Below are 22,648 nucleotides of genomic sequence, written 5' to 3' on the forward strand. Positions count from 1 at the left end.
GGGTGTCTGGGGGGCTTTGGGGTGTTCTTAACTGGGACCAAAGGTGTCCTGTGGATGGATTTGCCTTGGGGTGAGCCAGGTGTCACCGAGGTTCCTTCTGGGCCCTTTGGTCAGTCTGTGTTTGAGACACAGAAATGCTTCCCCAGGTCAGACACAGCCTTGCTTTTGGTGCTGGAACAGAGGGGTTCTTCTTTCTGCTGCTTGGTGACTTTGGTGGGATTCAGCACTGGTGGCAGTGCTGTCCTGCCTGGGGAAGGCACCTCTGGGCTTGGTCCTGGTGCTCCTGGCAGGGGATGAGCTCAGGGCAGTGGCAGGAACTGAGCCCTGGTGACTCCTGCAGACTGCTTGGAGGTGGTTCAGAGGAGGGATTCACCCAGAGAAGGGATTTCTGCTTCTTCCTTTAGCAGGCATCCCATGGTGTGTAGATTGCACAGTGCATAAATAGCTGAGCTTGAAGCACTGAGTTACCATCGTTACCTAAATGTGCAATTTAAAAAGCTGCCACAGTGTTTACCTCCTTTCCTAGCTCGTTAGCATGTGGTTGCACTTCAGAGAATTAAAGCAAGTCTGATGCAAAACCCCTGATGACTTCAAGATTTCATATGTGATAAAATACTCTTCATTATGTCCCTTCTCTTTATTATTGAAGATGTGTTAAAAAACAAGTAAGTTGATTGTGGAGACATTTGAATGGCAAGGTGTGAGAACACCTTGATTTCTCTGCAGGCTTTCTACTTTTGTGTTTTTTTTCTTTCGTTTAATTATTTTTTAAGCAAGAATGACTTACTTTAGTGGAGTTTTTTGAACTTTGATTTTCTGGAGATTTGCCGAGTTCCATTTTAACTCTGTCTGTTTATCTTATTCTTCCCAACTTTTATTTCCTCCTGACACTTCCACTGGAGTCAGCAGATGGCATTTCTGCACTCCAGGAATCCCTTCAGGGATTTAACTAAAGCATCTTTAACATGGAGCAATGAAATTTCCCCGATTATAAATTACATTCACCAAAGAAACAGAATACTGGGTGTGTGAGCTGAGCATGGGTGTCCTGTATCCTCGGAGGGAGAGCAGTTTGTCTGCACAGCTTTTCTAAAAGTTCAGTGTGTTCTGCAGGGGTGAGGCAAGAAGGGCTGCAGCAGCTCCAGAAGGAATGAGTCCCAGTGTGCTGGAGGGGTCTGTGTCCAGCCTCTGTGTCCAGCACAGACTGGGAGAGGGGAAGGGGTCACACAGCCTCCATTCCCAGCACAAACTGGGAATGGTGAGGGGTCACACAGCCTCTGTGTCCAGCACAAACTGGGAGAGAGAAGGGTCACACAGCCTCCATCCCCAGCACAAACTGGGACAGGGGAGGGTCACACAGCCTCTGTGTCCAGCACAGACTGGGACAGGGGAGGGGTCACACAGCCTCCATCCCCAGCACAAACTGGGACAGGGAATGGGTCACACAGCCTCTGTGTCCAGCACAGACTGGGACAGGGAGGGTCACACAGCCTCCATCCCCAGCACAGACTGGGACAGGGGAAGGGGTCACACAGCCTCCATCCTCAGCACAAACTGGGACAGGGGAAGGGTCACACAGCCTCCATCCCCAGCACAGACTGGGAGAGGGGAAGGGGTCACACAGCCTCCATTCCCAGCACAAACTGGGACAGGGAATGGGTCACACAGCCTCCATCCCCAGCACAAATTGCCATGTGCAGCTGCTGGTTTCACACAAACCCGACCCGCCAGGACACTGCTCAGTGATTCACCCCGAGTTTTCTGTGTCCCCAAGCCAAGTGGCTCAGTGGTGTGTCCCAGGCACAGCCTGGGATCCCTGCAGCCCTGGCTGGGGCTCACTGGGCACAGAGGGCCAGCTGGGAGCCCTCCTGGGCTGTGGCTAATGAGAACTGGAGCCATGCAGGGGACAGAGCCGTCTGCCCCTGTCTCCAGTGGCCTCGTTGTTTTGTCCTAGAAAGGAAGGGAAGGATATAGAGGCAGATCAAATCAGCTTTTCCCTGTCACTGTGGCACGTGCATCTGTTTAAACGCTGGGCTTGACTCGTTTCTGTCATTAACTCTGTCACCAGTTAATCTTTTTGGCCACGTATGTAAAGAGGAGATAAAGCTCCTTATCCATCCCTCTGGAGTTCTGTGGGAAATGGCTGCAAGGTAGTTTGAAGTGGTCACATGAAAGATATCACTGGATTCAGCAGAGAAAATGGAGCAGTTGGTGTCCATACAAACTGATCTGCCAAAACGTGTGCAGCCCCCTCTGAGTCCTTCTGGAGCAGCAGCTTACCTCCCTAAGGATTGGTGCTTCTGTGTCTGAGACAGGCCAGGAAAGGAGGGGAACTCTGAGCAAATTCAACATCACATGGATCTGTCACATTGCTTGGTCCCTGGAAAAATTAGCTGAGCCAAGCTAGGGAACAGAAACAGCGGTTGAAATAGTTATGCCAAAAATCCTCACTTGGCTTTACTGGTAACGGGGCTTGGAGCAACCTGGGCTGGTGCAAGGTGTCCCTGTTCATGGCAGGGTAGTTGAAATTGGGTAATCTTTAAGGTCTCCCAGCATAAACCATTCTGGGATTCTGTGATTTGCTTGCTGCTCAGGACAGCTCTGGGTTTTGTGACAGCATCAAGAGAGTAGAGGCCAAAAATTAAAATACACATATAATTATTATATATTATGCCTATAATTAAAAATAATGCAGAATATATTTTAGAAAACAGATAAGAATAAAAGGCAGAAAAGGGGGAACAGAGCAGAGCAAATGAGTTGGGGGAGGCACTGGGGGTTTGTTTGGGGAGGCACTGGGGTTTTGGCTGCATCCCTGGTGTTTGGCCAAACGTGCTGCTCGAGCTGCAGGAGCTGGCTGGTTTCTCAGGCTGAGCACTGGATCCTCCGTTCCCAGCCCTTGCAGGGTGTTACCAGACGTGATGGATTAATGCTCGGGGAGCTCTGAGCCTGGCGGATGAAAGGCGCTGCGGAAGGGCTGGGGATCGTTATTTGTGGTTCTAATTTATTTGCCATCAAAGGGATGAGAGGGGTGAGAAAATGCCATTTGTTCTGGGGCTGGGAGCATCGGTTTGAAGTCTTTTTTTTCCTTCCTTTTTCTTCTCCCCTCCCCATTGTGTGTTCCTCTGGGAATTGCGTGGAAGTCCCTGCTCCGTCTTTTCTTCCCTGGGCATCCGTGTGTGAAGCAGGCAGCACGGTGCTGACTCCAGGGGCTGCAGTGTGCAGTGTGTGTGGGAAGTGCCTGCCCTGCTTTGCAGGAGCAGCTGCTCTCTGGACACTGCAAATCACCACCGGCTTCAGTGCAAGTCTGGCAGCAAAAAATGGGAAACGTTTCACATGCAATTTGGAATTTGGTCCTAAAAGCATCTGGCAATGCCCTGTCCTCGGGTTCTGTGCATTCAGTGCTTTGCCTCATAGTGCTGGGTTTTGTGTGCCTTGGGAATTCCCACCCTTGAACAGCAGCAGATATTTCCTCCTGGTAGTTTTTTGTAGCAAAGTGGTTGTGATTTCGGGGGTGGGAGGTGCTGGGAGCTCCCAGTCCGTTCCCAGGCACTGCTGGCCATGGCAGGAGCGCTGCTCTACCCTCAGTGCTGGCACAGTCTGCATTGTTCCAGCTCTGGGGTTTCTGTGCAGCCTGCAGTGATTGCAGGGTGTTCATGCTAAAGCTGTCTTATGGCAGAGATGTGCAGTGCAGAATGAGGTTTTGCCCCAAGCAGCAAATGGAAATTCACCCCTTACCTTTTTTGTGTTGCTTGTTGATTTTTTTTTTTAAGGCAGGTCTGTGCCAGTCCATAACTGCCCATACTCTCCATTAATGTGATTAGAAGCTAAATAGAAGCAGGATAAATGAAGGGCTGTGACAATTTAACAGTTTTTACAAAACTCCTCGTTGCTGCACGTGGGGTTTCACAGCTTTTAGATGCCAGGAGGGGCAGTGGGGCTGAGAGCTGGCCCAGTGTAGCTTTGCTGATTTTAGGAGAGGCTGAAGCAAGCACAGCCCTGCTGTGATGTGATCTCAGCTGATGGTGTCTCCTCACATCAGCACCAACCGTGAGACTGCTGGGGCTGGAGCTGCTTGTGGCACCAACTGAGGTTTTGGATTTCACTTCGAGTTTATCAATATGAACTTCAGGAAGTATTTCTTCATGGAAAGGGTTGTCAGACACTGGAACAGGCTGCCCAGGGAGGTGGTGGAGTTTCCATGCCTGGAGGAGTTCAAGGAACAGCTGGATGTGGCATTCAGTGCCCTGGGCTGGGTGACAGGGTGGGGATTGGGCACAGGTTGGACTTGCTCAGCTCTGATGGAACTTTCAGGGCAGCAAATCCCTGTGCTGGCATGACACTTGACATAGCAAATTCATTTAAAGTGAGGACAATGTTTAAAACCAGGGTTTTTTCTAAAGTACAGTATTTTGGCAGCAATTAACTCCAAGTTTTATCATTTTCCCTGAGACAGACATGAGTGATCAGCAGCATGAGGAGCTGCTCTGTGGTGGGAGCTGCCAGGGACAGAGCAGGATGTGCACACGCTGCAGGGCTGTGCACACGCTGCAGGGCTGTGCCCACTGCCTCCCCTCGCTCCAGCGTCCATCTGTGTTTGAGAACCTGGTGGTTCTTGGCAGCGTTTGTGTGAGCAGCCCCTGCTTTGTGTCCTCAGTGCTGCGATCTGGGGTTCCACGCCAGCCTCGCCCGCACCTTCAGGACGTACCTGTCTGCCGAGTACAACCTGGAGACGTCGCGCCACGAGGGGCTGGACGTCATCGAGAACGCCGTGGACAACCTGGACGCGCGCAGCGACAAGCACACCATCATGGACATGTGCAACCAGGTCTTCTGCCCGCCGCTCAAGTTCGAGTTCCAGCCTCACATGGGGGATGAGGTAACTGCACAGGGGCCTGGCCTCCCCTCCTCTGAGCCATCACTGTGCAATTGTTCCTGGCTCCTTCCCCTCCCTGCCGCCTTCACACCCTGCTGCTGTTTCCTTTCCTAATGAGACTCCTGGCTTGTTACTGCTCCTCCTTTCAGGCTGCCTCTTGCTCGTGTCTCTCCCAATTAGGGAGCCTTGGTTTGGCTCCCTCTGTCCCCCAGATCTGCACAGGGGAGCTGTGATTAATCTGCTGTAATTGGGAGAGGGCAGAGTGCTGAGCAAAACGCTCGGTGCTGGCCCAGGTCCCGGGCACTGCTGATGGGACGCATGGCAGCACAACCTCTCTGGAGCTGCCAGGAGCTCGTGGGGGCTGCAGGGAGTGGTGTGGGGATGGGAATGTGTGTCTGGTGCATGCATGACCCAGAATGTCTCCTGTCCCAGGTGTGCCAGGTGAGCGCCCAGCAGCCTGTGCAGACCGAGCTGCTGATGCGCTACCACCAGCTGCAGTCCCGGCTGGCCACCCTCAAGATCGAGAATGAAGAGGTAAGAGGCTGGCTCTGTGGGCAGCACTGCTGAGCCTTTCTCCCCCTGGAGCCTTCCTGCTGTGCTCAGGTGTGGAGCCCTGCTGTGGCAGAGCTGGAAGTGCTCAGAGCACAGCCAGTGCTAGCCCAGGGCGCAGGAGCTGCCTGCTGAGGGATTGTTTTGGCTCACCACGTGCCCTTTTCCCAGTCTGCCCCAAACCCACGCTGTCCTGTTTCTCACAGGTACGGAAAACGCTGGATGCCACCATGCAGACCTTGCAGGACATGCTGACAGTGGAAGATTTTGATGTTTCAGATGCCTTCCAGCACAGCCGCTCCACTGAGTCGGTCAAATCAGCTGCATCAGAGACCTACATGAGCAAAATCAACATTGCCAAGAGGAGAGCCAACCAGCAGGAGACTGAAATGTTCTATTTCACTGTGAGTCTCAGCTCAGCCCATACAGGACAGCAGAGCATTAATTACCAGGGCTGAGGCCCAGTTAAGTGCTCATTAGTGAAGAGCAAGAACCAATTCAGTCTCTTTAAGTACTTTTCTTCTGTCAGATCTGGGTCTGGAATGCATTTCAGTGGCAGGGCACTGCACAGGGACTGACAATCCAGTGCCTGCCTTGTTTTTCTCTTTGAAGGAACAACTGGAGCAGCCACATGAGATTGAAAACTTACTGAGTAGAGTAGGAGAGGCTCAGAGCAGGGTTCAGACTCCAGATGGCCTCACCGTGGGCCACCATCCTGGGTCACTTCAGGAAGCCTTCAGGACTCTGAGCCAAGTCCTCCTCTCTAGCCTATACAGCTTGAATTTGCCCTGGGCCCGCAGATGAGCTGAAGCCACTGACAGGCCAAGGAAGGCACAGAAGCTGAGCTGGGGTGTGTGCCTGCCCTGCACCCCAGGCAGAGCTCAGGTCTCTGTTCTGGTACCCGAAATGCAGGCAACAGCCATGAGTTCACCAGCACTCTCCCTCATTTCAGTGTGGGCCACAGCCTGTGGTTCACAGCATCTTGTGATGTATTCCATATGCATGGAAGAGCTTCTACTTTCTCTTGATAGTATTACTGTAAACTGGGGGGAAATTGCACTTTTCATCTGGAAATGTGCATGGGATTACTTTAATGGTTTTTGCAGAGATTTGGTCTTTCCCATTCTCTGTTTTCCATCTCGTCTCCCTCCCCTCTGACATGTGCAGTGCCTTGCTCTGGAGTGTTCCTGGGTGTCCCCAGCCCCTCTGTGGCACGGGCAGTTGTTGTGCACAGTGTCCCCTGCAGCACAGAGCACCTGGCAGTCCCTGCTGCAGGGCTCAGGCACTGGGAGCTCTGCTTGGCATTGTTGGTTGCAGAGATGAAGCCTTGGCAGGGCAGGGAAAGCTGCTTTGATTTCCTGGGCTGTTCCCAGAAGGCTGACAAAGAAAGGCAGCTTTGAACTCTTTGTGCTCCCTGCGTTCCTGGGCAGGAGGGGCAGCTCCAAGGAGACCAGGCTAATGAGACCATCAGGAGCAGGGAGAAGTGATTAGACCCTGCTGAGCCCTGCAGCTGGTGCAGCCTCCTGAGCCCCCCAGGCAGCAGTGAATGTCCATTAGGGGCTGCGGTGCTTAACCCACCCCGTTTGTTCTTTAATTCCAGAAATTTAAGGAGTATCTGAATGGCAGTAACCTCATCACAAAGCTCCAGGCTAAACACGACCTGCTGAAGCAAACCCTGGGAGAAGGTGAGTTGGGGTCAGGCCCAGGGAGGGTGCTCCAATCCCCTGCGAGGGTTTAAGCCGTGTGTCACCTGTGAGCCTCACCTGTGAGCCTCACCTGTGTGCCTCACCTGTGTGTGCTCTCCTGAGGGACTGGTGCTTCTGTGCCTGCCTGCTGCTGCTCAGCTAACCTGTGACATGCAAAATCATGATTTCCTTGAATCACTCCTCCCACTTTTCTTTGGGAGTGCACACAGACATCTCTGAATCTGACACTGGGTGCTGAAGTGCTGGGTTACTTCTCCAGCAGCAGAGATTGCCACTCCCTCCCACCCTCTGCCTCTTTCCCTCCTCTCCCTCTTCTCCCCTAGAAGATTTAATCTCCCTCCAGATTTCTAATCTCTATTTTAATGGTGGGAGCATCAGGTGTGCATTTCTCCTCCCCCAATGCAGCTTTTCTCTGCCAGAAGCCGTTCTTGGGGTGCAGGAGCCAGCAGTGAGGGTGTGAGCAGCTGTGCTGTGCAGTGCTCTGGTGGTGGCTGATGTGGAGGGATGATGGCAACTTGTGTTTCTTACAGGTGAAAGAGCTGAGTGTGGAACAACCAGGTGAGCACTTTGTTCCCCTTCCTTGCTCCTGGGGAGGGCTGGTGCTGGCAGGAGGGGGCTGTGGGAGAGGGGGTTTGCTTTGCACTGGTGCAGCTTGGTGGGGTTCAGTTACCCACCTGCAGCCCCCTGTGCCCCACATCCTGCTTCCCAGCTGCATGCCTGGAGGGCTGGGCTCAGGGGGATGGCAAGAGCCCTTGGTTCTGCTGCAGTGTGGTTTCTGGCTGGCTGCCTCTGATGTGCCTGGATGTGCTTGGTCAGCACGGTGCCGTGCCCTGGGGCAAAGCTGAGGTGGGGCTGTGTTCACAGGGTGACACAAAGGTGTCCACGCACTCCCTGCCACCCCTCTTCCTTTGAGGACTTTAACGTGCCCCTGAAATCCTCTCCCAGCTCTGGCTGCTTTAGCTGTGAGTGCAGAGCATGCCTGTGTCTCAGACTTCACCCCTCTACTGCAGGAGACAGGGCTGGGTAAATGTCACAGAGAGGAGGCTTTCATCCATGTCCAGTCTGTGAAGCATCTCCACAGAGCTCCAGTGGCTTGCTAGGGGTGTGCTGGTGTTCTGACAGCGAGGCACAGCCCAGCACAGCCTCCCAGCAGCTCCCTGGAACACTCACAGCTCTCTGTGTGTGAGCTTGTTCCAGCCTTGTTTGTGTTTAATAAAATTTATAATAGCAGCAGAAAGAGCTGCCCTCCCTGTCAGGAGTGGTGGAGCAGATGGTGCAGCCTGGGCTGCCTTGCCAGGCAGGAAGGAAGGAGCTCCTTGTGCCCAGTGCCTCAGGGCTGGCACCCAGCGGGCACCGAGGTGCTGCCAGGACAGAGAGGGACCTTCGGAGAGCAGGCTCCCACCTCCAGTGCTGTGTGTGGCTGCAGTCGTGTTCTCTTCCCTGCAGACATTACTACAGCCTGGGCCAGAGGGCAGGGCAGAAATCTGTTTGGGATTTTGTGGGTTTTTTCTCCTTTTTTATGATCTAGACACTGAATATCCTTTGTTATCCAGGGGAACTGGGCTGGGAGTAGCATTAATGGAAGTAGCCCAGTTCCTCAGTGCTGCACTGAACCCTGTCACTGGCAGTGGGAGGGTCATCCCCAGCCCCGGCACTCCAGGCAGAAGCTAGATACAGGAAGGTGGAGGTGTTCCCATTGTCCTCATTCTGTGAGCAGAATGAAATCTGTTCAGGAGCAAACAGGAATAGCCCAGTGTTTTCTGGGGTAGCTGTGGTTAGTTTTGTTTTGTCTCCTGCCTGCCCTTGGTTTCCTGCTGGAGTGGTGTCAGTGTGGGACACATCAGTGAGTGGCTGCAGGGAGTGTGGTCCTTACAGAGGGACTTTTCTGTTTGATTTCTTCTTCTCAGTTATAACCTGTGAGGTCTCACCCTGTCATTGCATTTACGTTGGTGTTTTGTTGATTTATTTTGTTCCATTTTCTCCCAGGCCCCCATGTCTTCCCCCTAAGCCACAGAAAATGAGGAGACCTAGGCCTCTCTCAGTGTATAACCATAAACTCTTTAACGGCAATATGGAAACGTTCATTAAGGTACTTGCTGCCTGCCAGGAGTGTCTGTGAACGCTGGCAATGCAATGGTGGCTGTCCTGTCCTGGCTGCTTGCCATCCTCAGGGGTCCCTCCAGCCCATCTGCACCCAGCTTGGCCCCAGGGATGATTCCTCTCCATAGCTCCCCTTGTGCATTCCTGGCGTTCTGTCCCATCAGTGTGAGCTCCAGACCCACCCATGGCTGGTGGCCACGTGCAGAATGAGGTAGTCCTGGCTCAGTGTCCTCCCTGTCCTGCTGCTTCTTCCCATCCCCAAAATAAAGATTACACAAGCTCAGCCCAGCCCTCAAAGGAGCAGCAGACACAGCCCCTTCCTCTTTCCACGTGGTTTTGGTGGTCATCCATCATTGTGGCTGAGAAGGAAGGTAAAATGACCCCAGAAAGTGTCTCTCAGCCTGGGCTAGAAATCCTGCTGTCTGTTGGCCGTGTTGGAGGGCAGACAGGTGATCAAAGCTTCACACACAAATACATCAGTAACAGCCACGGCTGCTGGCAGGTGCTGTCCTGTGTCCTGCTCTGGAGAAAGCTGCAGTGAAAACTCCTCAGGAAGCAGTAAAGACAAACCGTTGGATTAGGTGACTAACAGGCATCGTCTGGCTGGGTTTATTCCCTCCAGCTCAGCCCTAACCTGAGGGCAGTGTCTGTACACAGCACCAGCACAGAGAGCACTGGCCCTGCTGGCAAAGCCTGTAATCCCGTTAGGATTTGTGATTACTTCTGACTTAAACTGGTGTCTAAAAAGTAATGCTCATTAAATGCCAGCCTGTTCAGCACCGAGGAGGAGGAATTACCTGCTCTAGAAATCCATCTGAGCAGCAGTGTCCTGTGCTAGCAGAGACCCCTTTGGGCACTGCTGCCTGCCCTGGGGGTGCACAGCCTCACAGGCACTGGGCCACTGCTGCCTGCCCTGCTGTCCCCTGGTCACCCAGTGCCCCCTCAGAGCCGTGCCTGTGCCCCAGGCCAGCTCTGTGCCTGTCCTCGGGCTCCTGGGAGGCCACAAGTTCAGACAGGAGGAAATCCAGGAGGCTGTTCCTGCTGAGGCTGGGGTGGAGGTGCCCAGGGTTTGGGAGGGAGGGTGGGTGCCCCACAGGCTGTGTTGACCCTTGCTAAGCTGCCATTGCATTTGAGCGTTCACGGCCTCCAAAGGACGTGCTTACCTCTAACTGAACTTATCCCTGCTTAATCTGTTCTCTTTTTTCCACTCTGCTGCTTCTCTGTGTGCTCAGAGGAAGGAGGAATGCACGAACGAGGAATCAGGTACTTACTGGAGGCTCATCTCTGAGGTGGAGGGAATTGCCCAGAGATGCCACTGTGCTCTGCTGGGAAAACAGCCAGAACCCCACAGAGAAATCCACTTGGGCTGTCAGACATGGCCCAGGGTCCCCCTGCCACAAGGGGCCTGGGGACAAGCCAGAACTCAGCACTGGTTCAGACTCAGGCACTTCATTCTGTACACAGTGGTGTTTGTTGGTTTTTTAGCACCTGCTGACAGTGGCTCTATCCTTTGGTGGAAATATTGTAAGCTGTGTTATGGGAAGCTTATTCCATCAGCCAGGTACAGCACAAGTTTTACTTCAGCTCAGCATTCCCCCTTTGGGGTGGCGTAGCTGTGATCCCTCGTGGCAGTCTCCTGTCTGAGCCAGGCAGGGAGCAGCAATGTTTCACACCCTGGTTGCAGCTTCCTTGTGCACATCTGGCTGCACACGGTGTCCTCAGCGCTCTGATGTTTGTAACACCTCCTTTCCCTGCCTGTCCTCTTACTAAACTCCACAGCACTAATTTTCAAATCTCTGGTTTTGCAATCCTCAGTGCATTTCCTGTGCTTTGTTAGCAATAAACCAGTAATTTTTTCTCTTTTCCCTTTCCTTTCCTGAAGGATTCAGGACAGGCCATTCCACTTGTCGTAGAAAGCTGCATCCGCTACATCAACCTGTATGGTGAGTTGGGTCACTACAGCCCCAGAACCCTGCCAGGGGACAGAGCACTGGAGTGAGCACTGGGGTCCAGCAGGGCTCCTGGTGCCTGCAGCCCGTTCCCCATGGGCTGTGGTGCAGTGCTGGATGGCTGGTGAATAGAGAGGTTTTATTAGCACGTGCCCAGGTTAAATTGTTCATTTATTAGCACGTGCCCAGGTTAAATTGTTCACTCAGGCCATGAGCCCTTTCAGCTCTTCAGGGACCTTGATCTGGGTCCTTGGTTGGGGAATAGGAGCAGAAGTGAGGTGCAGCAGGCTGTCCCTGCTTGTCCCTTGCTGTCCCTGCTTGCTCCAAGCCTGCCTGGTGCATCAGCTCCTGCATTCTGCTGTTTTTTCCTGCAGGTATTGCCCAACAGTTCCAGAAATCTCTCCTAAAGCATTTTTCTCTTCCAGGCCTCCAGCAGCAGGGCATCTTCAGAGTCCCTGGCTCCCAGGTGGAAGTCAATGACATCAAGAACTCGTTTGAGAGAGGTGTGTAGCTGGGTGTGCAGTACAGCAGGATGCTGCCTGTGCAGGGATCCTTGGTGGGAGGTGGTGGCTGCATCAGCCATGGTGTGAAGCCTGTGTTAAATAAAGCCCTCTCTGCTATGAGAAATGAGCAGATTTCATCCCTTTTGGGTTTCTCAATGCTGTGTCTCTGGCAGTAGTGAAGTCACCCAGGGAAGGAGTGTGAGAAGTAGGGGCAGGTGCAGAAGTCTTTTCCACAGTTGTTAAAAGCACAAGAGCCATAAAAGAGTTTGCTGGGGATCCTTTCATCCTTCCTGCAGCAGTTTGCCAAGGGAGGTGCAGCATTCCTCCCTGTACCTGCTGGCTGTGGAGGCACCAGGGAATCTGCTGAGAAAATCACACCCAGGCCAGTGAGAAAGGGAAAGCAGTCCTGCTGTCCTGAGAGGAGGGGAGCTGTGACAGGGACAGTCCTGCTGGGAGCAGGGACCCTTAATCCTTGAGCAGCATTGGAAGGATCAGGATGAAGGTGGATGGATAAGGTAATGTTAGGATTGTCAAAGGCTGGAGGATTTGCACATCCAATTTAAGATTAATTAGTATCCAAATCTCAGGGACACTGAAAACCTCTCACAGATTTAAATTGTACAAAGCTGTCCAGAACCCCTGGGTTCATTCCAGAGCTGTAATTGTATCCTCCAGCCAAGCCTGTCCTCTCAGGCTCTCACTCACTGTCCTTCAGACCTCCTCAGCTTTCCTTGTGGAAAAGGATTGGTGCTGTAAATGCAAAAAATGCACTGAGCTGGAGACGGTGGAGGAGAAACAACCAATATCATCCCCAGGAAAGGTTTGGAATCCCCCAGTAGAATTGGTTTTCAGAAAAAAATAAGCATTGCCATTGCACATGAGGAGAGTTTCTGAACCCTGGGAAGTTTGGTGTTCCACTAAATGAGGAAGACCACTTGTGTTAGTCCAGCTAGATGTGATGCTGGACAGAAACCCTTGTCTGGGCAGGTGAAGACCCCCTTGCTGATGATCAGAACGAACGAGACATTAACTCAGTGGCTGGAGTCTTGAAGCTGTATTTCCGAGGACTGGAAAACCCCCTCTTTCCTAAGGAAAGGTTTCAAGATTTGATATCTACTATAAGTAAGTACATGTGGCAGCTCTTCATGGGGAGCTGGGTGGGATGAGGGAAGCACTGAATGGGGACAGGAGCACCCATGTGCCAGGTGGGCAGTGGGAGCTGTGAGGAAAGGACAGGAGTGCACTGGGGGAGGAGAGGGGAAATCACTTCTCTGGGGGGAGCAAAGGAGGCAAAATGAGCTGGAAGGTTCAGAGGGGATGGAAGTGCTGCCCATTGTGGCTGCAGGGGTGTCTCAGCTGTAGGGCAGCAGTGGGCAGTGTCTGCTCCAGCCTCTCAGAAGGATCCAGTGCATAACCCAGAAGGGTAACCTGAAAAAGAACCTCATTTAAAAATCTGCCCTAGAAAACCAAGCAGTGCTCTGTTTTCAGTGCCCCATTGACTCAGGCTTTTGAGGAACAGAGGAGTTGTTGAGGAATGAAATGAATAATGCATAAACATTTATTTTAAAAATGAATAAAGAAATGTCTTTATTTGCTGCTCATGCTGCATCTGAACATAGGAGTTCCCCACTGGAGCAGCAGTGTTCTCCATTTTCTTTCTGCACCTTAGTACTAAACTCACAGATGACCTCTGGAGACAGGCTTTTGTCTTCCTCTCTTACTGGGCCACTAGATCTGGAGCAAGTCCCTCTGGTGCTGAGCTGTCTGGTCCTGAAAAGCTTTTTAAGGATGTGCTTTCTATCCATGTGTTCCAGAAACTGAGAACCCTGCAGAGAGAGTGCACCAGATCCAGCAGATCATTGTCACTCTGCCTCGGGCTGTCATCGTGGTCATGAGATACCTCTTTGCTTTCCTTAACCAGTGAGTGTTTCCTGCCTCACAGAGTTCTCCTGGCTGTCCCTGCTGCCAGGGCTTCCCCGTCTCTGCTGCATGAGCCCTTTGTGGTGTTGCCATGGGGAGTGCTTGCTTCCTGCCCAGCCTTGCTGAGCCTGGCTGTGTGCCTGGGGCAGGGGCCAGCTCGGTGGCGGGGCTGGGGCTTTGCTGGGAGGTTTTCCAGGCGAGCAGGAGCACAGCAGAGCTCCCTCACACGTGTGCTTGCAGCTTGTCCCAGTACAGCGATGAGAACATGATGGATCCCTACAACCTGGCCATCTGCTTCGGGCCCACGCTGATGCACATTCCTGACGGGCAGGATCCGGTGTCCTGCCAGGCCCACGTCAATGAGGTCATCAAAACCATCATCATCCACCACGAGGGCATCTTCCCCAGCCACCGGGAGCTGGAGGGGCCTGTCTACGAGAAGTGCATGACCGGAGGGGAGGAGTACTGGTGAGCTCTCTGCAGGGCCCCTGGCTGCAAAACCTTCGTCAGCCCAGGAGGCTCTTGCACACTGAACCATTTGATTTAGTCCTACCAGTCAAAACAGGCAGTTTCACCAGGTATCTCATTTTCTTGTGCTGACTCAATATTATAACACTCAGTAAAAAACACCAAAAGAAACTTTTTCCAGTGCAGATACTAATATTGATGAAGATTTTTTGAGCTGTAGATCATAGAAGTGTCTTTGACAAAATGGAATTCAAGGTAAATTCTATCCAAATTCCTTCTAGGCTGGAAATTTTGAGTAAAGACTGATAGTTTCAGCTGGTTGGATAAAACCCTGAGGTTAACCCAAACCTTCCAGTTCCCTTTGTTGCTGGAATTCTAACTCAATATTCAGATCTGGGTTTAACAAACCTGGATCGATAACACACTTGAACTGATTTTCTACAAGTTTTGTACATTTCTGAGACCTCACCATGCCTGGTACTGGTCACCTGCCACCATCCCTCCTGGTGCAGCAGAGGAGCTAAGCTCACTGTGAACGAGGGAGTGGGACATTTAACTTGGTGTCACTTTGTGTTAGTTTTGCCAGACTGTGCTAAAGACAGGAGCCAACAGAAGGTGACATTCTGGGTGTGGTGTGTCTGCTGTTCTCAGAGCAATTTCAGGGCTCTGCTGTGATTTGAAATCACAGAATCAGAGAATCACAAATCACAGAATCAGTGAGGTTGGAAGGACCTCCAGGACTGAGTCCAGCCCTTTGACCCAGCACCACCTTTGTACCCCCCAGAGAGGGGGGCTCCACCAGCTCCCTGGGTGTGCTGGGAGCAGCGTGTGTCCGTGCAGTGTGACAGCCTGGTGTGTTCTCTGCAGTGACAGCCCGCACAGCGAGCCGGGCACCATCGATGAGGTGGATCACGACAACGGGACAGAGCCACACACCAGCGACGACGGTGAGCAGATGCTGGGCACAGGGCAGGGCTGGGGCTGTGCCAGCAGGGCTGTGCTGCAGCAGGGAGGGAGGCTGGCAGGGCTGGGCTGGGGCAGAGGCAGTGCTGAGCTCCCCACATGCCAGCAGCACAAGGGGAGAGTTCAGGAAATGCCGCTGGCACTGCAGGGAACCAAGGCAGGGCTTGCTGCGTTGGAAGGGCCCTGGGGAGCTGAGCACCTTCTGCTTCCAACAGCTGCTGCTGCCAGGGCTGTGTCCTGCCTGGCACAACACACCTGCCCTGCCAGGCAAGGGCTCACCTGGCGAGCAGGGCCATGGGCACAGGGAGGGCACACAGGGCCAGGTGGCTCTGGGCACAGGGAGGGCACACAGGGCCAGGTGGCTCCGGGCACAGGGAGGGCACACAGGGCAGGTGGCTCCGGGCACAGGGAGGGCACACAGGGCAGGTGGCTCCAGGCACAGGAAGGGCACAGGGAGGGCACACGGGGCCAGGTGGCCCCGGGCACAGAGAGGGCACACAGGGCCAGGTGGCTCCGGGCACAGGGAGGGCACACGGGGCCAGGTGGCTCTGGGCACAGGGAGGGCACAGGGAGGGCACACAGGGCCAGGTGGCTCTGGGCACAGGGAGGGCACACAGGGCCAGGTGGCTCTGGGCACAGGGAGGGCACACGGGGCCAGGTGGCTCTGGGCACAGGGAGGGCACAGGGAGGGCACACAGGTCCAGGTGGCTCTGGGCACAGGGAGGGCACAGCAGGGCCAGGTGGCTCCGGGCACAGGGAGGGCACACAGGGAAGGTGGCTCTGGGCACAGGGAGGGCATGCAGGGCAGGGCAGCTCTAGGCCTGCTCTCAGCTCCAGGCAGGAGCTGACAGGCCTGGCACAGGGAGGAAAGGGAGCTGCTGTGCAGCCAATTTCACACTTGGGTGGCCACGTTCATGGCTCCCATTGGGGTTTCCCAGTGATGAGCTGTGGTGCCAAGTGCAGAGCAGAGGAGTGGCTGTATTTTGTGAATTTACATGTTCCCTCTCCCCCTTGCTCTGTATGCACTTCCTGCTGGTAGCCCAGGTTTGTGTCAGGGCTGTGGGAGCCCTCCTGGCTCTGTCTCCTCCAGAACACTCAGTGTTGGTCCCCGAGGTGTTCCCAGACACTCTGCCCTCATGTGGGGGCTGCTTACAGGGCAGAAGTGAATCTGCTGAAGTGCCTGGCCAATGCAGCATCTCCCCACACACTGATGGCTGCTGAGCCCACAGTCAGTGGTGGGGCAGAGAAGGTTTCCTTGTTTAATGAGATTGAGGCAGATCTGGAGGAACTGGGTGGGCTTCCCCTGTTTTGCTTTGTCATTTTCTGTCTGCCAGTCTCCAGGTGGGGATTGGAATGATCCATTGTCTCAGTAATCAAGGCATGTTAATGCAGGAGTGGCTGGGCACTGGCAGCAATCTGCCACCCAAACAAGGCACAGTGTGGGCCCTCTGGTTAGTGAGGAGAGAGGCACTGTTGCTGCTGTGCAGTTGTTGCAATGGTTTATTTAGTGTTCGGTGTTCCCCAGCAGCCCCAGCAGCTCCTGCTGTGACACCCTTGGTCAGAGGCTTAGAGGACCTTGGTGTGTTCATGACCTTCCAAAGTGAGGTTCTGCCTCAGCCCTCCTGTGTTTCAGGCCCTGAGCCCCCAGTCTGTGTCAGGGGTGTTTGGTAGAGCTTGTGTGAGGACAAGCAGGGAAGCAGTGAGGCAGAGTGCTGCAGATGGCAGGGTGCAGAGCAGCTGCTGGCTGGAGCTGTAGCATTATTTCCATGGGGATCCCCAAAGGGGCATTAGTTGCTTATCAATAATTCAGGCCAAACTGTCTCCAGAATAAGGAAGGGAAGAGAAGGTAAGTGGGGTTTGATCACAGCATCTGCCATGGCTTGACAGAATCTCAGGCTGGAGGATAATGGGGTTCTGTAACCAAAGGCGGAAAATGGAGTGTGGGTGGGGATGCCATATGCACAGAGGGAGATTCCTGCTGCTCCCCATCTGCTTTGTAGCTGTTTGTAATTGCCAGTGGTTTGTGAGGCTGAGGTCGGTCCCAGAAAGCCTGGAACAACAATAAGAATTGATCAGTGTGAAAACAAGGGCTGTGCTCAGGGTGAGGTGCTCTGGGGATGCTGGGCAGCAGCAGCACTGCTCTCTGGGGCTCAGCCTCCCTGCAGGGCTGAACTGAGCTGCCCTTTGCTGTGCCTCCCTCCTGTGCAGAGGTGGAGCAGATTGAAGCCATAGCCAAGTTCGACTACGTTGGGCGATCTCCACGGGAGCTCTCCTTCAAGAAAGGGGCCTCACTCCTGCTGTACCATCGGGCGTCCGAGGACTGGTGGGAAGGGAGACACAACGGGGTGGACGGGCTCATTCCCCACCAGTACATCGTGGTGCAAGACATGTGAGTAAAGTGAGCGTTGTTCAAATCATCTGCTTGCACAAGGTCCACTTCAGTCAACTAAAATAATCCGTTTTGCTGAGGTTTAATGACTTTGGTGAGAAATCTGGGCCTGTTCACTTCTCCCCCTCCATGTATTGGCTCCATTTGCTTCTGATTTGGGCTGATAAAGAGCAGTACTAAACATTGTACTCAGAATACCTGGACCCCTCATTGTCTCTGACTCCAAACATGGTGTGACCCAGGTTTACCACTGAGCTAAGGGGCTGTGAGTCTGGATTGTGTGGTGCTCACCTGGCCTGTGGGCAGATCCCAGGGCCCTTTGCAGGTGCTTTGTCTCTTGCTAGTACTGTGTGTGGAGTAAATGGCAGTGGCAGCCACAGCACAGGGGATGGGGAGGCAGATGTGCACCAAGCTCCCAGTGAAGTGGTGACCTTGGTCCAGCTCCTTGTTAAAACAGAGTGTGGAGCTGCTGAAGTGATGTTCAGGTTGGCATGGTGTCCAGGCCCTGGCTCCCCCGGGGCACAGCCTGTCACTGGTGTGGTTCCTTCCCCAGGGATGATGCATTCTCCGACAGCCTGAGCCAGAAGGCAGACAGCGAGGCGAGCAGCGGGCCCCTGCTGGATGATAAAGCCTCCTCCAAGAACGACATCCAGTCACCCACAGACCACATCATGGACTATGGCTTTGGGGGAGTGATGGGCAGGTAACTCGTGTTCCTGTCACCATGGAGGGGGTGGCTGTCACAGGGGCGGACAGTTGGTGTGTGGGGTAGGGCAGGATGGAGGGACAGCTCTAGTAAGCACGGCAGGGTAATACGAGCTTGGGGGGATTTCATGTGCACTGCTAATGGGGATTTAACACTTACAGAGGATACAGTGGGGCTCTGAGCAATCTGGCATAGTGGAAAATGTCCCTGCCCATGGTAGGGGATTGGAACAACATGACCTTTGAGGTCCCTTCCAAGCCAAACTACTGCCATGATTTGATGCTGTCCCTTTCTTGGTACTGGCTAAAATATTTGTCTTCCCTTTTGCTGGAGTGTTCTGAAGCTGGGAGGCTGGAATTTGGTCTGCAGCTGCAGCCAACTGCAGCAGGGCTGGCAGACACTGACCTGCTGTCGTGCTGGGTTCTTTGCAGAGTGAGATTGAGGTCTGATGGTGCAGCCATCCCCCGGCGCCGCAGCGGGGGGGACACCCACAGCCCCCCCCGAGGGATGGGGCCCGGCATAGACACCCCTCCTCGAGCAGCAGCCTGCCCCAGCAGCCCCCACAAGATCCCCCTCAACAGGGGCAGGATCGAGAGCCCCGAGAAGCGCAGGATGGCCACGTTTGGCAGCGTGGGCAGCATCAATTTCCCAGACAGGAAGGCCCTGGCCGACAGCCACCCACTGAGATCCACCTGTGGATCCACCCGGCACAGCAGCCTTGGAGATCAGAAATCCCTGGAAGCAGAAGCTCTTGCTGAGGTAAGAGGGAAGGGACCAAGAGAGGCTGAAGGGGAACTCCTGGGCAGTGCCCGTGGGCAGGCTGGTGTTCACCCCATCGCTCCTGGTGCTCGGGATTCGTGCCCTTTGGGGCTGGTGACCAAGCTCCTGCTGATCTGGGGAACACAGGGCACCTTTGTGCAGCCAGCTTGGGCTTCACACCTTCTCTCCAAACTCCTGTTTGCCCTGGGAGCTCTCAGATCAGGGACTCCCTGTGCAGATTCTGGGGTGCAGTGCAGGAGGGCAGTGGTGCTGTGGCACGGTGCTGACACACCTTTGGCATTCACAGGACATCGAGAAGACCATGAGCACAGCGCTGAACGAGCTGCGGGAGCTGGAGCGGCAGAACACGGCCAAGCAGGCGCCCGACGTGGTGCTGGACACGCTGGAGCCCATGAAGAACCCCCCGATGGGCGCCGCCAACTCAGAGCCGGCCAGCCCCCTGCACACCATCCTGATCCGGGACCCCGAGGCGGCCATGCGGCGCAGCAGCAGCTCCACCACCGAGATGATGACCACCTTCAAGCCGGCGCTGTCGGCCCGGCTGGCCGGGGCGCAGCTGCGGCCGCCGCCCATGCGACCGGTGCGGCCGGTGGTGCAGCACCGCTCCAGCAGCAGCAGCAGCTCGGGCGTGGGCAGCCCTGCTGTCACCCCCACCGAGAAGCTCTTCCCCAGCAGCTCGGCAGACAAATCGGGCACCATGTAGGCGCGGGCGCTGTGGCGGGACAGCAGAGCAGGAGCGGGGCAGGTGTGGCACAGCCTCGCTGGCTTGGGCAGGGCTCAGAGCCCTGCTGGGGAGCTCCGGGAAAGGAAACGCTGGTGGGGCCTGGGCCTGGTGCTGTGCATCGTGTGTGTATGTACAGAGGGGTGCACACACCCCAGCCATGCAGAAACACTTCCCAAGCTTGCAGTCCTACGGCAGGAGGAGACAGCAGCTCTACGTGTTGGCACTGGATAACACACTCAATGTAGAAGTATATATTAAAAACTAAGTGTACAGAATTCAGTGACTTTTTAAAATAGTAGATTTACCTCAGAAACTGGCTCTGAAATGTCCTCTCTTGAGACAGTGGGTTGGTCTGGGTTTCCAAGGCTGTCTGTGTGCACATGGAAGCCCACATTGCAGCAGCTGTGTGTCAAGCAATACAAGGCCATCCTGGAATTTATTTTCTGTACCTCTTAGCATAAAACAAAAAAAAAAAGGGATGGGAATACAGTGGGGTCTGTTCACTGCTGGGCTGTGGAGAAGAGCTGGAAATCCATACATGACCCACGCGCCTCCAGCCAGCTGCAGTCTTTCCAATCCTGAATCCTGAGATGTTTTCATGTGCCCGTGATGCCCTGGCAGCAGGGACAAAGCAAGGTGTGTGCCATGAGTGGGAATGGAGTGAAGTGAGTGTCATGGGTGGGACCGGGTGAGGTGTGTGCCCTCACCCTCGTGCAGGAGGAGGACGCTGCGCTGGCTCCGTGGAACGCTGCTGCTCTCAAGTTTTCCGAGTGAACAAGGACTAGTGACCAAACCTGTGGTAAAGCATGGAGTAACTTACAGAGTTTGGAGATTCTTCATCTCCCTTTCCCCACGTGCTTTTTCCTTTTTTTTTAATCAAAGCCCAACCCAGTGGTCTCTTGAGAGTCAGGCCTGAGCAGCGAGGAGGGGTCTCGGGTCAGAGTGGTTGTCCTGCATGAGAAGCATGAGCCGTGTTTGACCGCATCAGATGCAGAAGTGATCTGATGGGTGATACTTTGCACTTTCTGTACTGTACCATATAATACAGCCGTTTGAGTTTATGCAAAGGAATCTACATTTTGTTTTACCCACAGAAAAAATATGCAGAAGGCTGAGGATTGCATGGTCCTGTCTGATACTCCAGATTCCTCTGTAAGCACTGAATCCAAGATGCTCTGTGCTTCTCCTGCAGCTTTTCCTTGTACAGATTTCCATGCAGTGCCCCATGGTTTGGTTTGGCACTTCCCCATGGCCACGTGCTAATGTCTCCTAACGTTCATCCTTCCTCCCTGCTCTCTCTGATCCTGCTGCTCTGTGCCTGGGTGAAGATGCCTGCAAGCCCTCCTGCCTCACCCAGCAGCCACCTACCCTGCCCAGGCCTTTGCTTGTCCCCCCACCCCTTCATCTTCCTCATCTCTGCAGCACTGCTGTGGACTGCAGCTCTGCAGGAGGAGCAGCCTGGCTTCCAGAAGGCAGTGGAGGCACTGACCAGGCTGGCAGGGCCATCAGTCCTGCAGTGGCTCCTCGCTGGGGAGCTCACCCGTGCACCAGCCTTGTACGCTCACACCTGTACCTCTGTACCTGCACCTCCGTGCTTGTCCTTCCACAGCTGCACCCCCACATCTGCACCTCCCCACCTGCCCCCCTGGCACTGCCACAGCGCTGCCAGGCAGCCCTTGGGCCCGGCTGGTGCTGTCCCGTGCCCATCGCACGCGTCCCCTCGCCCCGCTCTGCCAGCCCTGTAAATACTGCTCTACTTGCTTAACCGCTCAGAAGTAACTGTTAACCTGTAAACTGTACAAAAATAGGCTAAAATTAGGTAAAGACGATGCCACTCAACAAATCTTTGCACTTAGTAGGTAGCTCAATGTAAAAATAAACCCAGTAATAATAATAGTAATGCCGAAGGGAAGCGAAGCCGCCGGCACCCCTGGCAGAGCCCGTGGGGAGCAGCTCTGCCCGTGTCCCTCCTGCCCTCGGCAGGGCAGACGCTGTGTGTGCTGTCTGTGAACGTCCTTGGCGTTTGGTTCATGTTGGTGTTTATTTCTCCATCATCCCCCTGTCCTGGCACAGCCCCTGCCTGGCCCGGCACAGATGTTCACAGATGCTGGGCTGGGCTGGGCAGGGACCTGTGCCGGGCAGGAAGGACCCATTTGGCACCAGTGCTGTGTATCCATTGCCAGTAATTATTACTTTTGTTTCCATTTAGTTCCTGGAGAACACTCACTTTGCCAGTTTTCTGTTTTTTATATGCTTTCTGAGATGACTTGAGAGCAAACCCATCTTCATTAGGGGTTTTATTTCCTCCCTTCTTACTTTTGACCATATGGTACAAATTCCAGTGTCTTTCTATTAAATTATTGCCTTTCGTTTTCCTTTGTTTTGTTTTGTTGTGGGTTTTTAATACAGTTGTTTTCTTATCTTTAAGTGCCTTTTTGAGCACCAAAACAAACGGTTGGAGTTCAGGCCTGGGGGCTGTGCACACATGGGTTCGTCTGGGCAGTCGTGTTGTGCTGGGGGTGATTGCTTTTAAAGTCCTTCCATTTTTCTGTTCAATGAAAAGGGAACCAAGACTTTTTGTTGGAGAATAAACTCCCCCTTTGTAATATGGTATTCCAAGTGGAGTTTTAACTACTGTAAATTTAAGGGAAGAAATGTATTTTTCTGTAAGCAAACTTGGCACAAAATTGAACCACGTACATTGTAGGAGCATCATAACTGGAACTCGCTCATGTTTGTGAGTGAGTGACTGATCCTCGCTCCCTCCCTGAGGGCACAGGCTGTGTGTGGGCTGCAGAGTTCACAGAGCTCCACTGTGACACCCAGGGCGAGCTGCAGCTGGAGCAGGGCTGGGTGAGCTCTGCCTGGGCTGCAGCCCGCGGAGAGCGGCGAGCGCTGCGGCCGGAGGGCGAGTGCTGCCCTGGCAGGGGCTCCTGTGCTGTGAGGGTGAGCACTGCCCTGGCAGGGGCTCCTGTGCTGTGAGGGTGAGCACTGCCCTGGCAGGGGCTCCTGTGC

General features: G+C 54.0%; 1 protein-coding gene across 2 annotated transcripts in view; it reads left to right on the top strand.

Annotated features, from left to right (window-relative positions):
* The window catches only part of SRGAP3 (SLIT-ROBO Rho GTPase activating protein 3), a 65,114-nt gene extending 42,868 nt beyond the window's left edge, over nucleotides 1-22,246 (top strand). The window contains exons 7-22 of one of the 2 annotated variants that reach the window (XM_033071408.1): nucleotides 4,658-4,879; nucleotides 5,309-5,410; nucleotides 5,632-5,829; nucleotides 7,026-7,110; nucleotides 7,662-7,689; nucleotides 9,118-9,220; nucleotides 11,114-11,174; nucleotides 11,606-11,683; nucleotides 12,671-12,805; nucleotides 13,498-13,603; nucleotides 13,844-14,071; nucleotides 14,939-15,018; nucleotides 17,243-17,423; nucleotides 17,977-18,126; nucleotides 18,561-18,888; nucleotides 19,196-22,246. In XM_033071408.1, the coding sequence (XP_032927299.1) occupies nucleotides 4,658-4,879; nucleotides 5,309-5,410; nucleotides 5,632-5,829; nucleotides 7,026-7,110; nucleotides 7,662-7,689; nucleotides 9,118-9,220; nucleotides 11,114-11,174; nucleotides 11,606-11,683; nucleotides 12,671-12,805; nucleotides 13,498-13,603; nucleotides 13,844-14,071; nucleotides 14,939-15,018; nucleotides 17,243-17,423; nucleotides 17,977-18,126; nucleotides 18,561-18,888; nucleotides 19,196-19,612 (2,502 nt within the window). In that variant the 3' untranslated portion in view covers nucleotides 19,613-22,246. Of the gene's footprint in view, nucleotides 1-4,657; nucleotides 4,880-5,308; nucleotides 5,411-5,631; nucleotides 5,830-7,025; nucleotides 7,111-7,661; nucleotides 7,690-9,117; nucleotides 9,221-10,463; nucleotides 10,495-11,113; nucleotides 11,175-11,605; nucleotides 11,684-12,670; nucleotides 12,806-13,497; nucleotides 13,604-13,843; nucleotides 14,072-14,938; nucleotides 15,019-17,242; nucleotides 17,424-17,976; nucleotides 18,127-18,560; nucleotides 18,889-19,195 lie in introns of both variants that reach the window. The other variant, XM_033071409.1, reaches the window with a different exon arrangement.
* The last annotated feature ends 402 nt before the right edge of the window (nucleotides 22,247-22,648 follow it).

This window comes from Catharus ustulatus, chromosome 13 (assembly GCF_009819885.2).
Source record: "Catharus ustulatus isolate bCatUst1 chromosome 13, bCatUst1.pri.v2, whole genome shotgun sequence".
Taxonomy (NCBI): Eukaryota; Metazoa; Chordata; class Aves; order Passeriformes; family Turdidae; genus Catharus; species Catharus ustulatus.